This window comes from Haliotis cracherodii, unplaced genomic scaffold (genome assembly GCF_022045235.1).
Source record: "Haliotis cracherodii isolate W230 unplaced genomic scaffold, xgHalCrac1.p SCAF_7, whole genome shotgun sequence".
NCBI classification, from domain to species: domain Eukaryota; kingdom Metazoa; phylum Mollusca; class Gastropoda; order Lepetellida; family Haliotidae; genus Haliotis; species Haliotis cracherodii.
The window spans coordinates 62493664-62510754 of record NW_027266330.1 but is presented as its reverse complement, the minus strand read 5'-3'; the positions used below and the strand labels follow the sequence as shown (position 1 = coordinate 62510754).

The following is a 17091-nucleotide window of genomic DNA, read 5'->3' as shown; positions in this document are numbered from 1 at the left end:
CACCCCTCCCCTTGACCTAATAATAGCACACTCCCTCAGGCACAGCTAATATCAATATCAAAATATATTGCCAAGGGCTATCGCATCCAAACAGTGGTGTTATATACATTTGTCAGCTTCATTGTCTTTCTGACATGTTTTGTGTTAATTAAGTATTGTATCGACTTAAATCCTGCAATTAAAAATGAAACTGTTTCATCACTGATCGGTTTTCAAAAGCGAGGAAAATATAAAAGAGCTTTTGTTTACCTTGAAAATGTTGATAACGATACATCAAATCATCACATAATCTAGTGCATAATCGGGCAATTGTGACGCTAATATAAGAATCATATATTTCGTACACCTACCTGTAAAGTTTGAGTTCACAAGATTCTTTATCACCGGGGAATTCTCAATGAATCTTGTGCAAGATACACCAGAGTTTCAGCACTCAAGCATTCGTCGCGTGGTACCGCGAGACAGCGCGAGATTTCATTGACAGCCGGTAAACAAAACCACGTGAGCGTTTGGGCGTCTGCTAGTCGTAGATCCACTTGTAGTTTGTGCTTTAAAGGGTCAGAAATCTCTCGTTTTGGGTACATTATGTACCTATTATGTTCTGTGTCAGGAACACGAGACAATGAAAAGTTAATTTCAAACATTATTCACATAAGTGACATATGGTATTACTGGACTGTATGTACAGTTCTCGAGGCACTGAGTCATTAGTAACGTGAGAGGGCTCGTATCGCATCAGCTGATGATGCGTGTCAGTCAGCACATATGTTCGTTCGTTGAACATAATGAATACGAGACAAGTCACACCGACCAGAGACCATATAATAGATATTGGTCTCTGCACCGACGCATCTGAAAACATTTGAATCTTACGTTGATTAGTAATTATGAATGATTGCGTATATTATCCATACACGCCCAAATTGTAGTGACAAAATATCGTCATCTAACCATGAAATTACATCTTGTTGTTATGTCAGTGTGTCTTATGATATATTGGCACATGGATGCACTACAACGAAGAAAAAATCAACCCATCTTAAAGAGTTCTGTCTTATGCAAAACTAAATTATTATTTTTTTAATCAGCATTTCTTTGGTCAGCTTATTTGTTTCGGAAATATCACAGCTACAATGGCATTTGTTATTATATATTTATTAAACCATCTATGAGCTATTAACTAAATTATACTTCCAGATTTAATTAATTTTGTAATATCCAGGTCCTTGGCAAGGAACTTATTGCACATATTTATTATCTACATTCTTTTAAGTAAGGATAAGGGGGTGTAGGTTCTAACACCATTATCAAGCTAGTGATGTACGTAGTATGGCTGACAAGTATTTATACAGGTAGGAGGAAGTGGTTTTACAATAGAGTAGATTTAAGATGTAGTTACACTGGGGTGGGGAAGCCTGTTATGTCCACAAAAGGGTAAACATATAATGAATAGGTAATATGTGCCCAATATATAATTCCTGTACATCCGAGGGGGCACGGATGGCCCAGTCGTCTAAGGCGCCGCGATTCGCTGTGCAGAGTTGCGTCCCTTGGGCACGCCAGAAACCTATGATTGTGGGTTCGAATCCCGGTTCGCCCCGATTATGTTTCTAGGTTTGTTAGCACCCTACCCGTGCCCGTGGGTTTCACCGAAGTGGTAAACGTCTGAGATCTGCATCACTTGGGACTTTCCTCCCACATTAAGCTGACACGCCGCGATATAACTGGAATACAGTTAAAAGCTCACTCACTCCTGTACATCCGTCATTGTAAAATCCCATTATATTAATTTGTTTTAATGACAATACTTCCTTTAAACGAACACACACACAAACATACCATGAACTGATATTGTGTTAGATTATAAAAATCTTCAATTAGTTCAATTAAACTACCCTCGCCCACAAAGTGTACTGTGTAGATACATTTATAGAAAGACCGGAATCTGAGGGGAGTGCAAGATTTGCAGATAAACAAATAAAGCCCATTGTGTAGGAAACAGGAGAGCAATCCTTATTATGTAACATACTATGTAGATTACGTCAGCGTACGTGACACATTCCACGTGGTTCCTCCTCGATTATCCAGTGTGTTGCATCTCCTTATTATAATAGAATGGATATTAAGTACACTGGATAATCGAGGGTGTTCAAACTGTGCAAACCCGTTTATCCAGACGGTACCATTCCAATTGAAATCGTCCGAGTACACATTTACAGTTGGTGTAGACGTCATGGTTACGTAGTAATGTCCCATTTATTATGCATACATACCAACCCCCAATCAACCGGAAGGGAGGTTTCCGGACTAGCGGGTTTCAAGTGTACACGAGTCGCTGATACACCGCAAAGCAACTCCCAGTATTCAGTGATAAATAATAAAAACGTAATTTATATAGTGTACATGGGTCAAAGGCAATATTATTCATAATTAGGTGAGGCACACTCACTGGCGTGTCCGGTCTTCCAGCTATTGATTGGTAGCATTGTTCCGACCGTCACCCTATGTTGAATGTGTCACATTGTTTCCGTAATTTGATGGATATATGTTGCTAAACAAGAAGGGATGACACATGCATGACGAAAGACATCAGTGATATAAGTTACGTGTGTCAATAAAGGGTGCGGGAATCTAACCGCGAGACCAAGCAAGCTGTTTTGTCCTATGTTAACAAGGTGAAATGGGGTTTAACGTCGCGTCCAAGGTTATTGCACTTATATAGCGACGTGCATGTACGTGTGTGTGTTTGTGTGGCTGCTTGTACTAGTCCGGACTGATGCCTATTTATAGTGCGAGCTCACTGAGATACCATGCCGCAGTTTAACATGAATACCCCACTCAGACACAGTATACTGACTCCGAGCCTACCAGTCCTTGTTTTAGCCCCTTAATGCCGAGCGCCAGGCAGGGTAACAACAAGTACCATCTTTTAACGTCTTTGGTATGACGCGGCCGGGGATCGAACGCCGGACCTTCCGCTCTCCGGGCGGACGCTCTGCCACTATACAACGGAGGCGGTCTTATATTACCAAGAGGGTACACTAACACGTAGTCGATGGAAATTTATATTACACAATACATTTCTGTCCTCTGAATGTTTTTCCTGATGCTGAATAGAGCTGGCGAGACTAACCTTTTTGTTTTCACAAAATATATATAGTCGCCAGTCATTGTGAAGGACGACCAAGAGGTGTACTGTATCGTTAAGCATTATAAATTGTACTTCATGCTGATTGTTGTATTCAAGCAAATTGTTCCATTTTCCCCCTTGTTTTAGAGGAGGCAACATGACGTCACATCAACGTGTTTTAAGATGATGTCACTCATTGTTCAAGACATCACAGACGATCTTTCGTCGTTGAAACAATAGATTGACTGAACTAGTTGTTTCCAATTTTGATGAGAACCAACATTTCTTACAAGATTGAATATGGGTATTATCTAGAATAACCAACCCACAAATCTGACAATCTGACAGACAATCTATAAATCTACGTAGCCTGTTGTGTGTTATTCTCTAAGTACTCCCCAGTGCCGAAGGGCGACTGCCTTATAATATTATGAATGCTCTGTTCGTAATATCCGTTCAATCAACTGCGGTTAATTGGAGCGAATTCATAGTAACTAGTAAACGAGGAACAAGCATTCAGTTTCAGTGAAATATATTGGTGCAGCAATCACATCTACTGTCAGTATGGACATCATGGCCTTTCACAGTGCGAACAGAATCTATTGTGACGTCATGAGCAAATACCAGCACATCCAACATTTCTGACGTCATAATAGCATTGTCAACAAAGACTGGCTACCAAAGTTCAACGACAATCAGAAACAGAAACATAATTACGATTAGGAGATAAACATACTGTGTTTTCAATGTAGAGCTAGGTTACCTGTAGATTTAACCCCGCTAAATTGAATTTGGAACTGAACGCGGTGATGCGGCCGTCAAACCAGCTGTTTCAATCAGAGGGGGTTTATTGTGATTTAATAGCATCTGATTGACCAATCAGAATCGAGTAAATTCCAAATTCATGGTAGAATTAATGATAATGAGTCACATGCACTCAAAGATTATTACATAAAATAGGATGCTACGACTTTGAGGGATTCTGTATTTCCCGAGCGAGAGCGACAATTCTGACAACTTATTTAGATCAGAAGGATTCACCCACGCATGTTATAATCTCTATTAGGAGATGCATGTTATGTAAAGTGAGTGGGTGAGTGAGTTAGGTTTAACGCCCGCACTGTCGGTCCGGGTAGAAAATAGGTCTGTAGCAGCCCATGCTTGCCATAACAGGCGACAATGCTTGTCGTAAGAGGCGTCTAATGGGATTGGGTGGTCAGGCTCGCTGACTTGGTTGATGCATGGCATCGTGTCCTAATTGCGTGGATCGATGGTTATGATGTCAATCACTGGACCGCCATCAAACAGCTGGAGTATTGCTGGAGTGCGGCGTTAAACAACAAACAAACAAAATCACTGTCGGCGACCAGCGTGGGATACGAGCAGGAAGATGCATGGGCAGATTGTTACCATAAGGTGATGATTGGCCAAGGACTGATCATGGCTGTTTCAATCCCAACATAATACACATAAAACGGGTGTCTTGGTGTGAACTGAACATATATTAAAACACGTAGAAGGATGGATCAATCAGTCGCATTAAATTGTTGTAATTAAATTCTTTAATACGCTTCAAGCCAACATATGAATGTTGCTTTGCAACACAGGAAGAAGCGTCGCGCACAAGCTTCGTGTAGAGGTCATTAGCAATATCATACTTACAGTTATCGGCCAATGGCGAATTCTGTGAAAACTTAATATAACAGATCCCTCGTGTTGATATGAGCTGTCGCTTTGTGCAAATAAACTGCACGTTTTGAAGTCATTGTGTTCACGGTAAATAGTTATACGGCGGTCGGACGACAGATGTCCCGGTATTGATTTTTGTAAGTAGACTATTTCCCCCTGGCATTAGCATGATTAGTGTGTTGTGATATTACAATTTATACTTGTACTCCTCTCAATAGAACCGTTAATTAAGACCAGAAACTGCCAGATCCCCCCTGGGCACGAGTAGATAACGTATTGCAATCGGGGCTGTGGTCGTATTGAAGAATTGTATAGTACATGTGGTCCTTTAAAATGTTTGTTTGTTGTTCAAGCCGCACTCAGCAATGTTCCAGCTATATTGCGGTGGTCCTTAAATTATCGAGTCGGGACTAGACAAACCTGTGACTGACATTATGAGCATCGATCCACGGAATTGGAACGCAATGTTTAAATATAAGTGATCTGCTCCATTCCAACCTAAACCGGTATACTTTATAATTTAGTGCCATGTGTCAAACTGTCACGTTTACTATACTTTATTCGGGTAAGCATAAGGCGATTGATAGACATTATTAAATGTGAGTTCGTAAACAAAGTGGACTTTAAATCATTTTAATCCAATTGACCTGATGCTATCTTTTAAATACAGGTAATTGTTGACACGTGTCTTTACAACCAAATCGTCTTGAGGCGTTGCTTAAAATAATTTTATTTATGATACTACTACGGTATGTTTGTATTAAAACATTTAAATCATAACACACAAATATAAAACCTTGAGAAATCAAGACCCACTGCAAGGTTCAATGTAAGTTAATGAAACGTCCCATGTAGGAACAGAGTTACGTCCCTTTGATTGATGCGGTCGGCTCATACTATCTTTGAAATGACTTGACAAGACTGATTTATGTTACCAGAAATAAAACAAACGGAAACATACTAATTCTTCAGCCACTGATTATCTTTTACTTGTTTATTTTCTGCCTTTGGCATGTTTTACACAATTTACCTTTCATGACCTTGACCTTCAGATATCCTTTGACCTTTGACCCAACATGTCACCGTGTGAAGATGTAGAACGGGTGCTTGCACGATGTCTTTTTCTGTGATGCTCGGCTAGAACAATGTCGACAGCTGTGATTTTGGGTGGGGGAGTAAGCGGACTAGCGGCGGTGTACTATCTACAAAGACAGACAGCCGCAAAGTTTGCTAAGGTATGGAGTAATCCCCGACATCGCACCGACTGTAGATATGACAACTCACGTGACAAGTACTATATAATTGTTGAGTCTGTAACTAGTATTATTAATAGGATTTAGTCATTGATAGTCATTGATAGTTGTAGTAATGGGAGCATATGCTACCAGAGACCATAAAATCTAGTTTATTTGCTACCTTACTAATTACATTATTGTCTGAACTTCAGAGTAGCATTCACACAGGACAAGACTCAATTTTAAATAATATTAATGTTCATATGTTAATAACTGCACGCATATAGTCAACATTTACTCATTAAGTATGAACTAATCACCATAATTACGTGGAAAACTTGTTGGTAAAGTTCTATGTTAGGGCTGGGACGGGGAAATTGGGTACTCGGGTCGAGTGGTTCATGAGTAGGACCTGGATACACACAGGATATTGTTTAATGGCAAGAATTATCTAGAACTTCCACGGTTACACTATAAGTGACTGATGTTCGCATTTCTTTCTGACTATGCACACATTCCTTCTGACTTTATGTTTGAATAGAGCTAAAACTTCAGTCAACTTCAGTGTATGCATGACCAGATTGTTTTCTATGAGTATCTAAATACATTTTGCCAGGGCTACGGTCAAACTATACCCAATCAGACATTTGTACCTATCTCTTGTTGCCCAACAGCGGGTACCCGGGTAGGGTCGGGTAATAGGGGGGTGGGTACCCGGGTGGTAAATTTGGACTCGTCCCAGCCCTATTCAGTATCAAGTTAGCAAGTACACAACTTGAATGACTCTCGCTCATGATGTCGGCATGGCATGATGGTCTTGTCAGATCGAATGTCTATGATCACTAATTTTTCTACAAATGTTTGTGGGATAAATGAAGTTCCAATGTAAAGATATATAGCTCCTCTACGTGATTATTGTGAGAGAAACATTAAACTTGTTAAAATCTATATCGAATTGGAGTCTGTATTTGAAACACAAGTGTATCAGGCCATTTTGTGACTCCCCTTCCCCAGTGTCAAATACAGGGACAGTGTCACAGGTCGTCATGAACTCTCACAACAAGGAGGATAGATAGTCAAAATAATGGTGGTTGTTGCAAGTTAGTCACAGGATTGACAGGAACCAGTAGTCAAAGAGAGTTTTAGGTAAATATTTCAGCCAGACTTTAATTTAGTGATTTTCAGATTTTTTGCTAACAATTTAGCTTGGGTTAGTCATAATAAATTAAAAATATATTTAAATATATTTGGGTAGCTCAATATTTGTATATTTTACTTGGCATGGAGTTGGTTTGGTTGGTGAGTTCAGTGAGTGTAGGCTAATACTGTATGAAATGCATGTTTTTTTATTTTTATAGTAATGCCAGACTTTAGGGCCTAACGTGTATGTATTTACTTTAGAAGATGGCTTTGTCCTCATTGTGAGACATTTACAGTAGTCAGAGACTATATGCTGCATTTGAGGAATTATTTTTTAAAGTCAGTACTTACTTTAAGTTTTTATGTTCTTATTCTTCTGATCCATCAAACATAGAGCGTCAGAGCAAATATACATAATTTTGAATCGTTTTTTATTATATTTTAGCATTGTAACATTTCAGTTTACAGACAAAGTGAGTTTGGAGTCATTAAGCAAATGTGTTGGGACAGACAACTGGCCCGAGCCGAGTCTCTCACTTCCTCACTTTATTGAACTGAAACATGTTCAGATGTTGAACCCTTATGTGTAGATAATTCTCCTGGAGGGGTCCGACCGCCTCGGCGGCTGGGTGAGGTCCACACGGTATGAAAATGGAGCGGTGTTCGAGCATGGCCCCCGGAGTCTACGACCAGTCGGAGATTCAGGAATCAACTCACTCTTGCTGGTAAAGGATGTGTTGAACATCTACTGTTTAAGCACTGTATTGAAAATTAAAATTAAATTAGTTAAAATCAAAATATAATTAAAAAATCTAAATTCTTTTAAGTGGTTAAAAGGGTGTTTTTAACTATTAATTGACACAAATTTGATTGTCATTTTTGAAAAATTGTAACAATTGTTGGTCGCAGTGTTATACAATTACTCTTAGAATGCCCATCACCTGAACATTTTGCCCGTATTAGGGATGGGTTTTGGAGGTTTAAAATGTATCACAATATTTTGCAATGAACAAGGCCGTATTGCGATACCTATCACAATATATTGTATAATTCTACATTTTTAATTGAGAAGCAATCTGACACATTAAGGTATGAATTGAAGTTCCTAAATGGAACAAAACAAGATGCTGGTACAACATAATGTTTACTCAATCAATAAATACGCAGCCATCTTGGGGCCCAGTATGCTCGGTCCTTGGCAGCGAAGGCATTTGGCAAGTATATTACATTAAACACATGATAAAAACCCCAATTTGAAATCACCTGATATACCGAGCATGAATATATGATATTGTGATACGTATCGTGGAAAGAATGAACCTCAATTTACCGATATACTGGTAATATCGCACACCTTTAGCCCGTATGTATATATGTGTTGTGTGTTGCAAAAAGTTCGGGGAGGATGCACCCCTGCGCCGGATGCGCTCCCTCCCATGTGTGATCATGTATTGTTGCAGGCAGAGGAACTGGGGCTGACCAATCAGATTCTTCCCTGCCTTTCTACCAGTGCTGCAGCTAAAAACAGATTCCTGTTTATTGACGGTCAGGTTCATGTCCTGCCAAATAGTAAGTTCTGATTAATAAAGTTATGAAAGAGGGGTTTTGATTGAAAAAACCATAAATTTCATAAACACCAATATAGCATATCGGCATATGGTCTGTGTGGGATGAGGTAGGGATTTCACAGTTAATACATACTTTGGTCAAACATCTTGTGTATGTGTCCAAGATTTAATTTGATTCCAAACCACAGCACTTCATGTAACAACACTGTCTTTTTATTAAATATTTTTTGGTCTTCTAAATTGTCATGAGTATATGATGTAGGATTTATTGATCTTTCCTCTCTATTCCAGTGAGTCTGATGGTGATGGTGATTGTTTTTCCTCTATATGAAAGTACACAATTAGAAACATCATCATGGCGCAGGTTGGCCAGCACTTGTCGTGGGGGGGGGGGGGGAATGCAATTAGCTTTGAAATCTTAGAGTTGCCCTTATTGTGAATCTAGGTATGTTTGGACATTTCATCAAACTGGTAAATGTCGATGACTTGCTTCATATTTGCTCTCTTCCCACAGTAAACTGACAAGCTGTGATTTGATTGAAATGTTCACTTATTTCTCTTCTGTAGGTTTAAGGTCCATCATGACAACACAAGCACCCTTCTCCAAGCCAATGATCTTCAGTGGTCTGAAAGAACTCCTTACAAAGAAGGGAGATAACTCCGATGAAACAGTTCATGGTTTTGTCGCCAGGAGATTTGGGTCAGAGGTGAGTGGGTTGATATAGCACTATGTACAACTGAACTTTTTATCATGACAACTCAAGGATTCTGATATATTTCATACATTGACAAAACCTTTACCAGCAGCTTAACAGAATGTGATATAAATGACTTATAATAGTGTTTGACGAGACGCGTCCAGTACGCACAAATGTATAGAATGGACGCAGGAATAAATATAAATTGCTTGCTTAAAGGGGCACACAATAATATTCATTGTACTAAATCCGTAGCTGTCAACCCCAGGATGTCTGAATGAGTGTGAAGCCAGGTGGGTGGGCGCAAGATGGCAACCCCCCCCAGGTTTTGAATGATTTTTCTTGCTGTTTGTTGCAATCGCGATAAATTGAAAGAGAAAAGCGTTTCAAAATATTTTCATCTACATTTTATATGAATGCCTGAGAATTTCTCAAGCCTGTGTGTGAGCGTGACATAGGTGATAAATGCGTGAGACTCACGAGAGATGCGTGAGAGTTGACAGGTATGCACATTTTCGACAAGTAATTAAAGTAATTATTAAATCTTACAGTTCAGTACACGACACAATTTCATTACTTTACAGGACCCTCCTATTTTCTGTAAGAACCCTTGAAATTAGTAATTGGTCAAGGTAAAATCCTGTTATAATTTGTTATGATTTTGAAAATGAGACACTTCCAAGGCAATATTGAATGCTATTTGTATGACGACTTGTCAACATGCATCTCCTCTAATGCAGATATGTTAGTGAAAATATAGACACGAATGCAACTGTTTCTTTAGGAATAAGTTTGTGTGTTGCAGCTTGCTGACTACGCTGTTGACCCGATGTGCAGGGGCATATTTGCAGGAAACTGCCGGAACCTGAGTATAGACGCGTGCTTCCCCATACTGACCAACCTGGAGAAAGAGCACGGGTCGGTCATCAAGGGCATGCTGAAACCCAAAAGTAAGATTTGGTCAGAGTAGAGGCAACAGTACATTGATTACTTTAATGTGTGAATCTCTGTTGCCTTTTGTGAAAAAATATAATAGTGAAATGTAATTGCAAACCTAAAAACATCATGTATAGTTCTCCCCTGAACTAATATGACGTCAAAGCAATGGAACGCAAGGTTTCTCATACTTTAACTATAATAGTTCAGGGCAAAACTATACTTATTACACTTCCCATGAATCTTATTGAGGCAAGGGAGATAACTGACTATATAGTCCAATTTCCACCCTTGCCAAACTAGACAGGAATTTCCAGGCTCGATCGTAGCGCCACCAGTGGCAGTTATGAGTTATGTCCCTTCTATGTCCCTCCTTTTGACCAATCGGATTCCACCTCTCATATCACATGCTTCTGCTTCATTCAAAATGGCGGAGCCCAGTGATGATCTGATCGATAATCAAGATCTATATTGTAACAAAACGGGTCTTACTTTTTGAAGAGCATCAAATCATGTGAGCACCTTGATTAAAAACACAAATATAGATTTGGAAAATATCTGTCGATGCTAAGTTGATGGTACACATGCTTTGCAAATCTTACCACCGACCGAAATCTAGACGGAAGTTTACGAACCGGATGTTATTTTGTTATGGGATTTTGATTGGACTATACATAGATGCTTTAGTCCAGCTAAAAAGGAACTCCATAACTCCAGCCTAGTTCAGCAAGGGTGGCAACTGGATGTTTATAGTCAGTTAACTCCCTTGCCTCAGGAGGGGGGCACAGATGGCCCAGTCGTCTAAGGCACTGCGATTTGCTGTGCAGAGTTGTGTCCCTTGTGGGTTCGAATCCTGGTTCGCCCAGATTATGTTTCTAGGTTTGTCAGCACCATACTTGTGCTCATGGGTTTCACCGAAGTGGTAAACGTCTGAGACCTGCATCACTTCGGGCTTTCCTCCCACATAAAGCTGACATGCCGTAATATAACTGGAATACTGTTAAAAGCGGTGTTAAACCCAACTCACTCACTCACTCACTTGCCTCAGGAAGATGCATTTCCAACATTAAGTGATTTACCTTTTAAAAAATCCCCAAAACACAAGCCTTTGATGTTTGTTATCACTTGATGCAGAGAGAGACATTCCATCCTCGTCGCTGGTGCGAGCAGCCAAGTTGGAGAAGTGGGTGTCATGGTCACTGAAGACAGGCCTGCAGCAACTGACCGATGCAATGTCCACTGTGATTGGCCAGAGCAGTGCAACAGAGGTCAGGACCTCAACACCATGTATGGGCATTGAAGTGCTGCATGATGGGAGACTGAAGGTCAGTCTACAATCACTAACATTAATGCGTTGACTGATTTGATGGAACTATTCAGAGTGATATTAATAATTTAGTCATCTTGATTTGTTATATATGCACATCTGATATCCATATTTTCACATGTCAAATGTTGAATTCCTTCCTCCAGTGAGTGTGTGTGCTGCAGAATAAGTGAGGAATATTTACATTCAATTTGATCAAAGCAAATGTTGTTTGTTTGTTTGTTGTTTAACGTCGCACTCAGCAATATTCCACCTATATGATGGCAGTCTGTAAATAATCGAGTCTGGACCAGACAATCCAGTGATTGATATCAGGAGCATCGATCCACGCAATTGGGATATGATGACATGCATCAACCAAGTCAGCGAGTCTGACCATACGATCCCAATAGTTGCCTCTTAAGACAGGCACAGTCTCCTCTTACGGCAAGCATGGGTTGCTGAAGACCTATTCTACCCCGGATCTTCATGGGTAGATAATGTAGCCGATGTACATTAAATATTAAATGTAGTTTCTCCGTGATTGTTGTGCAGGTGAAGACAGAGGGTGAAGACATTACAGCTGACCACATCTTCTCCGGTGTCTATTCGAAAGGTATCATAACTTTAAACGCCAGGCTTTTTTTTACACTTGGTTAACAAATCTGCTCAATCGAAAAAATTTAAATGTGAAAAATGAAAATGAAACTTTTGTTTTGCAGACCAGAAATAAGTAAAATGTTAGAAAACAAACTTGTTTGCTGTTGCTAACAATATAAGTAAAATACTTTTTTAATTTAAAGTACTTTTTTAAATCTTGTGAAAATTTAAAAATGTATCTTTAGAAAAGTTTGAGCAACTCAATATAAAATATATTAAACTAAAATATATTTGAAATTTGAATTTTTATGTTTTCTACTATTTAACTACTGACCTGAATTTTGGGGCAGCTAAATTAGTCACTAAATAAGTGCTTGTCTTCAGGTAAAAATATTTAATGGACCCACACCCTTCTCAACCAATATTTTCTTCCAGTCCCCATGGGATGATTGGTTGCATTGGCGCCACACCACTTACTGTGATTGTTTCCAGATTTGGGCAGCTTGCTGCCACCCAGTCCCTTCAAGGACAACTTGATGCAGATTCCAGCAGTGTCCGTCGTCGTCATTAACGTGGAGTACGAGGGACTACAACTACCGCACGAGGTAGGTTCAGCTGCTTCTTAGAACCAACCTCCTTTGAATCCTGGATCTGCCCCGAAACTACAAGCTCCTCAAAGCACTAGCCTGTTCCCGGAGCTCTCTATACCATCTTTATCACCATCAGTCAAAGCTCCCCACAGTGATGGTAGGACACAACCATGTGTGGAGTTAAACTAGCAGCCAACTGACCGTTATGTTTACAAACAAGTGATGACTGTTGTGACTCCAAATACATTAGTTTCTTTCTTTGTCAACTGGAATTTCTGTTCTTAAAGGGGGATAATCACAGGCAGTACCAGCAAATTGTATTCAACAACACACTCAAATTGTCTGACGTAAATTAACCAGTTAATAAGTTTTACACTTGAGATGATTTTAACATATGAGGTTCAGGTCTCATTTTGCTTAAGTTTCTTTCTACATGTGTTTTTGTGTAACGCTATGAGTATGCATTCGTGGGTGGATATTTCACATACATGACATGAATTGTGCATCTAGACGAGACTGTAAAGCATAGTGCACCTTTATATACTTGATCTTGACCTACTTGAACACTGTGATTGAGACTGTTGTTAGTTTATGTTCAAATATGGGAGTTACAATGGTCGAATCTAAGAATTCATTTATGTTGGCTTGAAAATGATAATTGATGATCAATTTGGTAAATCCAACTGTAATTCTGAAAATATACTCTTATCCTTTACACATAGCTTTTACTGTTGTATAACGCCGCACTCAGCAATATTACAGCTATATGATGCAGGTCTGTGAATAATTGAGTCTAGACCTGACAATCCTGTGATTGACATCATGATGAACACAACTGTGTAAATAATTGAGTCTGGACCAGTCAATCCTGTGATTGACATCATGATGAACACAACTGTGTAAATAATTGAGTCTGGACCAGTCAATCCTGTGATTGACATCATGATGAACACAACTGTGTAAATAATTGAGTCTGGACCAGTCAATCCTGTGATTGACATCATGATCAACACAATTGTGTAAATAACTGAGTCTGGACCTGTCAATCCAGTGATTGACATCATGATCAACACAACTGGGATCGATGACATGCATCAACCAAGTCAACGAGCCTGACCACCGGATTAGTTGCCTCTTACGCCAAGCATGGGTTGCTGGATACCAAATCTAACCTGGATCTTCATGGGTATCTTCTTAGTTATTTGGAGGCTGGTAAACGCCTGGTACTTCTTTGAAAACTGAATTTCTGCTTCCAGGGTTTCGGACACCTTCTTCCGTCCTTCGAGAGCGGCCCAGTTCTGGGCGTGATCTACGATTCCTGCACCTTCCCTGAACACAACAGAGCTGACATGACAGACAGTACACGGTTGACGGTGAGTAAAATATACCCACCTTTTTACGTTTTGATTCCCTAACTGAAACAATATGTTTACCAAGACATCTGTAGTGTGAAACCAACAAACAGACAACAAGTGGTATACAATCAACAAACATATTTTAAAATTCACTAAGTTTACGAATCCATTCAAATTACTAGGTCTTTGAAAGGCATTTAGAAGTGATACACATAAGGAAAAGAATATATTGATGTCAACTTCTTTATTATTAGGAACACGTTTCGGAGACTGCTTACTCCTTCATCAGGTGAATGAATGCCAGGAGGCAGAGAGCATATATATATATATATATGTACATGTAAGGACAACAAAATTAAAAGGATAAAAAAAGGTGGAAAAACAATTACTGCCAAGCAGGGAATCAGGGAAGATGAGCAATCCTCACATGAAAGCTGGTTCCGATGTGATGAAATGCATGAGAGATACGTAATACATGCTATTGTCGCCTTATATAAAACCTACCCAGCCACTGGAAAATTCCACACAGTGCCCTCACCAGTCCATTGGCACTAGAACATTAATGAAGTTTCCATAACATACTATCACCATCTGTAGTATACTGGAGTGGAAGTTTACACACCACACAAGCATCTAAATATAGTAACTTCCTGACAACTGATCACAGCCCAAACACAATGCAATGAGCGTCTGCCGAATCTGCCGAACAGAAACAATGTAACACAGTTATGATCATTGTCATACAATAAAATACACTGCCTTATAACAACCTTCCCATCTTTCGTGAAGATCCAGGGTAGAATAGGCCTTCAGCAACCCATGCTTGCCGTAAAAGGCGACTATGTTTGTCGTAAGAGGCGACTAATGGGATCAGGTGGTCAGGCACACTGATTTGGTTGATGCATGTCATCGTATCCCAATTGCGTGGATCAATGTTCATGTCTGGTCCAGACGCGATTATTTACAGACCGCCATCATATAGCTGGAATATTGCTGAGTGCGGTGTTAAACAAGAAACAAACAACCTTCCCAGAACACAAGAGAGCTGATATGACAGACAGTACTCGTGAGACAGAGGGGATGATAGCCTACACCTACTTTACAGTAGTTCGTATGTGGCTGTTTGCTGTGATGGGGATACAGCTAATTCTGTTGTTATTTATGTAGATGTAGTCGATGTTGTTGTAGTCGATGTTGTTGTAGGTGATGTTGGGCGGAGCTTGGTTTGACGATCTGGTGAAGTTGACCAACCTGGATGAATCTCACTTGAATCAAATTGCACTGGACACACTGAAGACACAACTTGGCATTACGGAGAAACCAACACGTACATACGTCACGCTACAGAAGGTGGGTAGTGAAGGGCGTGTCACTGCATCCGCAGTGGGATTCCGCTTGGAATTGTTCCCTGTTTCATGTCGCACAAGCGATAGTCTGGAAGGTAATTTAAGGTACCGACGTTTACTACAATATCTGAAAAACTATCGGACCTACTCCAGTCAAAGTTGGCATGAGATTATTAAACAGTCATTCATAACTGGATATTACATCTAAACACAATCGGTGCATGTATAAAAAATCTGTCTATTTAGCTATCACTATATTTCATCAACAACCAGACCTGTTCGTCACTTGTGGAACGAGCATTCATTGAAACAGCCATCTGCATAATGCTACCAACTCAACTCGAAAGGTTGCACGGGAATCACGCATGTTGACTCCCAACGCTAACACCGTATTCATGCATCGTGATTCCGGTGCACCCTTTCGAGTTCAATAAGTGCCCCCTTTTGTCAAGGGTGTAGGCACCTGGGGCACATATTACAACAATGGTATTCTACCCTCTTAAATTGAAGATACACATCATCTCTTCAAAACTACAATTCTTCTACCATGTAGTAAGTTCTCACATTTGTGTGTTTTATAGGACTGTATTCCCCAGTACGTGCTCGGCCACAACCAGCGGCTGTCGTCCATGGACAGGTACTTGGCTGACACGAGGTTGCCCCTAAGTCTCATTGGCTCCTCATATCGAGGTCCGAGCGTTAACGACTGTATATACAACACTCGACAAACTGTGGAGACAATATGCAAATCATGATATACATGTATACGTATCATACTACACAAGATATACGGCTCATTTTACTTGATGCCATGGGTTTTCTACCAATACTTTTGATCTACTGAATATTTTTATTTAGCAACCATGAAGGCATTGGGTAAAAAAAGGGTTAAAAAAAAGGGTAAAAAATGAATATGCAACTGTCACTTGTGAAGGACAAAGAATCGGTTATTTTTATGTGAAGGGATTTTAAGAAAGATGTGTCTGGTTTTGTTAGTTGTTGCCATGACATTTGTGCAGCTAATTCTAGAAAATGGGTTTCTGGTATTGTTCATCATAGTATTTGATATGATCAAAGAATTATTTATTTAACTAAGGTTGAAAGACCGGACTTGTTTCTTTCTTTGAGCAGAATAAAATGTATCCAAGTTGACAATTGTTTGTTTTATGGTGTCAAGTTCGAAGTCTTCAGTCAGCCTAGAAGGCAGAATAATTTATTTAAATTATTGAGTGAGTGAATCATTTTGAGGAGAATTTATGTCAGTTTGTGTCTGAATTTCTTTTTACTTCAGCATTTGTGCAACCTATTACTTGAAAACTACTTCATGGATTCTTTCCTAATTGGGGGTCCAGTTTCTATACCAATAGGAGAGGTGCAGTGCAAAGATTCATTTTGATAAGGGGATTTTCTGAGGATATATTGCTTTTTTTATGTTTTGTACTTAGAAATATGTTGGAGTCGAAGTCGGAGGTTTTACTGAGCCCTGCTCACTTTTTGC

At 39.6% G+C, this 17091-nt stretch overlaps 2 protein-coding genes across 4 annotated transcripts in view; one reads left to right on the top strand and one right to left on the bottom strand.

The window, feature by feature from the left end:
- Positions 1-443, bottom strand: part of LOC139449082 (GTPase-activating protein skywalker-like) — a 44677-nt gene extending 44234 nt beyond the window's left edge. For all 3 annotated transcript variants that reach the window (XM_071230544.1, XM_071230545.1, XM_071230546.1), the window contains exon 1: positions 351-443. The gene's annotated coding sequence lies outside the window, so the exon portion shown is untranslated. The remainder of the gene's footprint in view (positions 1-350) is intronic.
- Positions 444-5896: 5453 nt separating this feature from the next.
- Positions 5897-16726, top strand: LOC139449084 (protoporphyrinogen oxidase-like). The gene is made up of 11 exons (XM_071230547.1): positions 5897-6054; positions 7785-7919; positions 8655-8763; positions 9330-9469; positions 10266-10410; positions 11531-11721; positions 12258-12318; positions 12795-12907; positions 14149-14265; positions 15451-15597; positions 16175-16726. The coding sequence occupies exons 1-11, from the start codon at positions 5965-5967 to the stop codon at positions 16346-16348; spliced, it is 1422 nt and encodes a 473-aa protein (XP_071086648.1). The 5' UTR covers positions 5897-5964; the 3' UTR covers positions 16349-16726.
- The last annotated feature ends 365 nt before the right edge of the window (positions 16727-17091 follow it).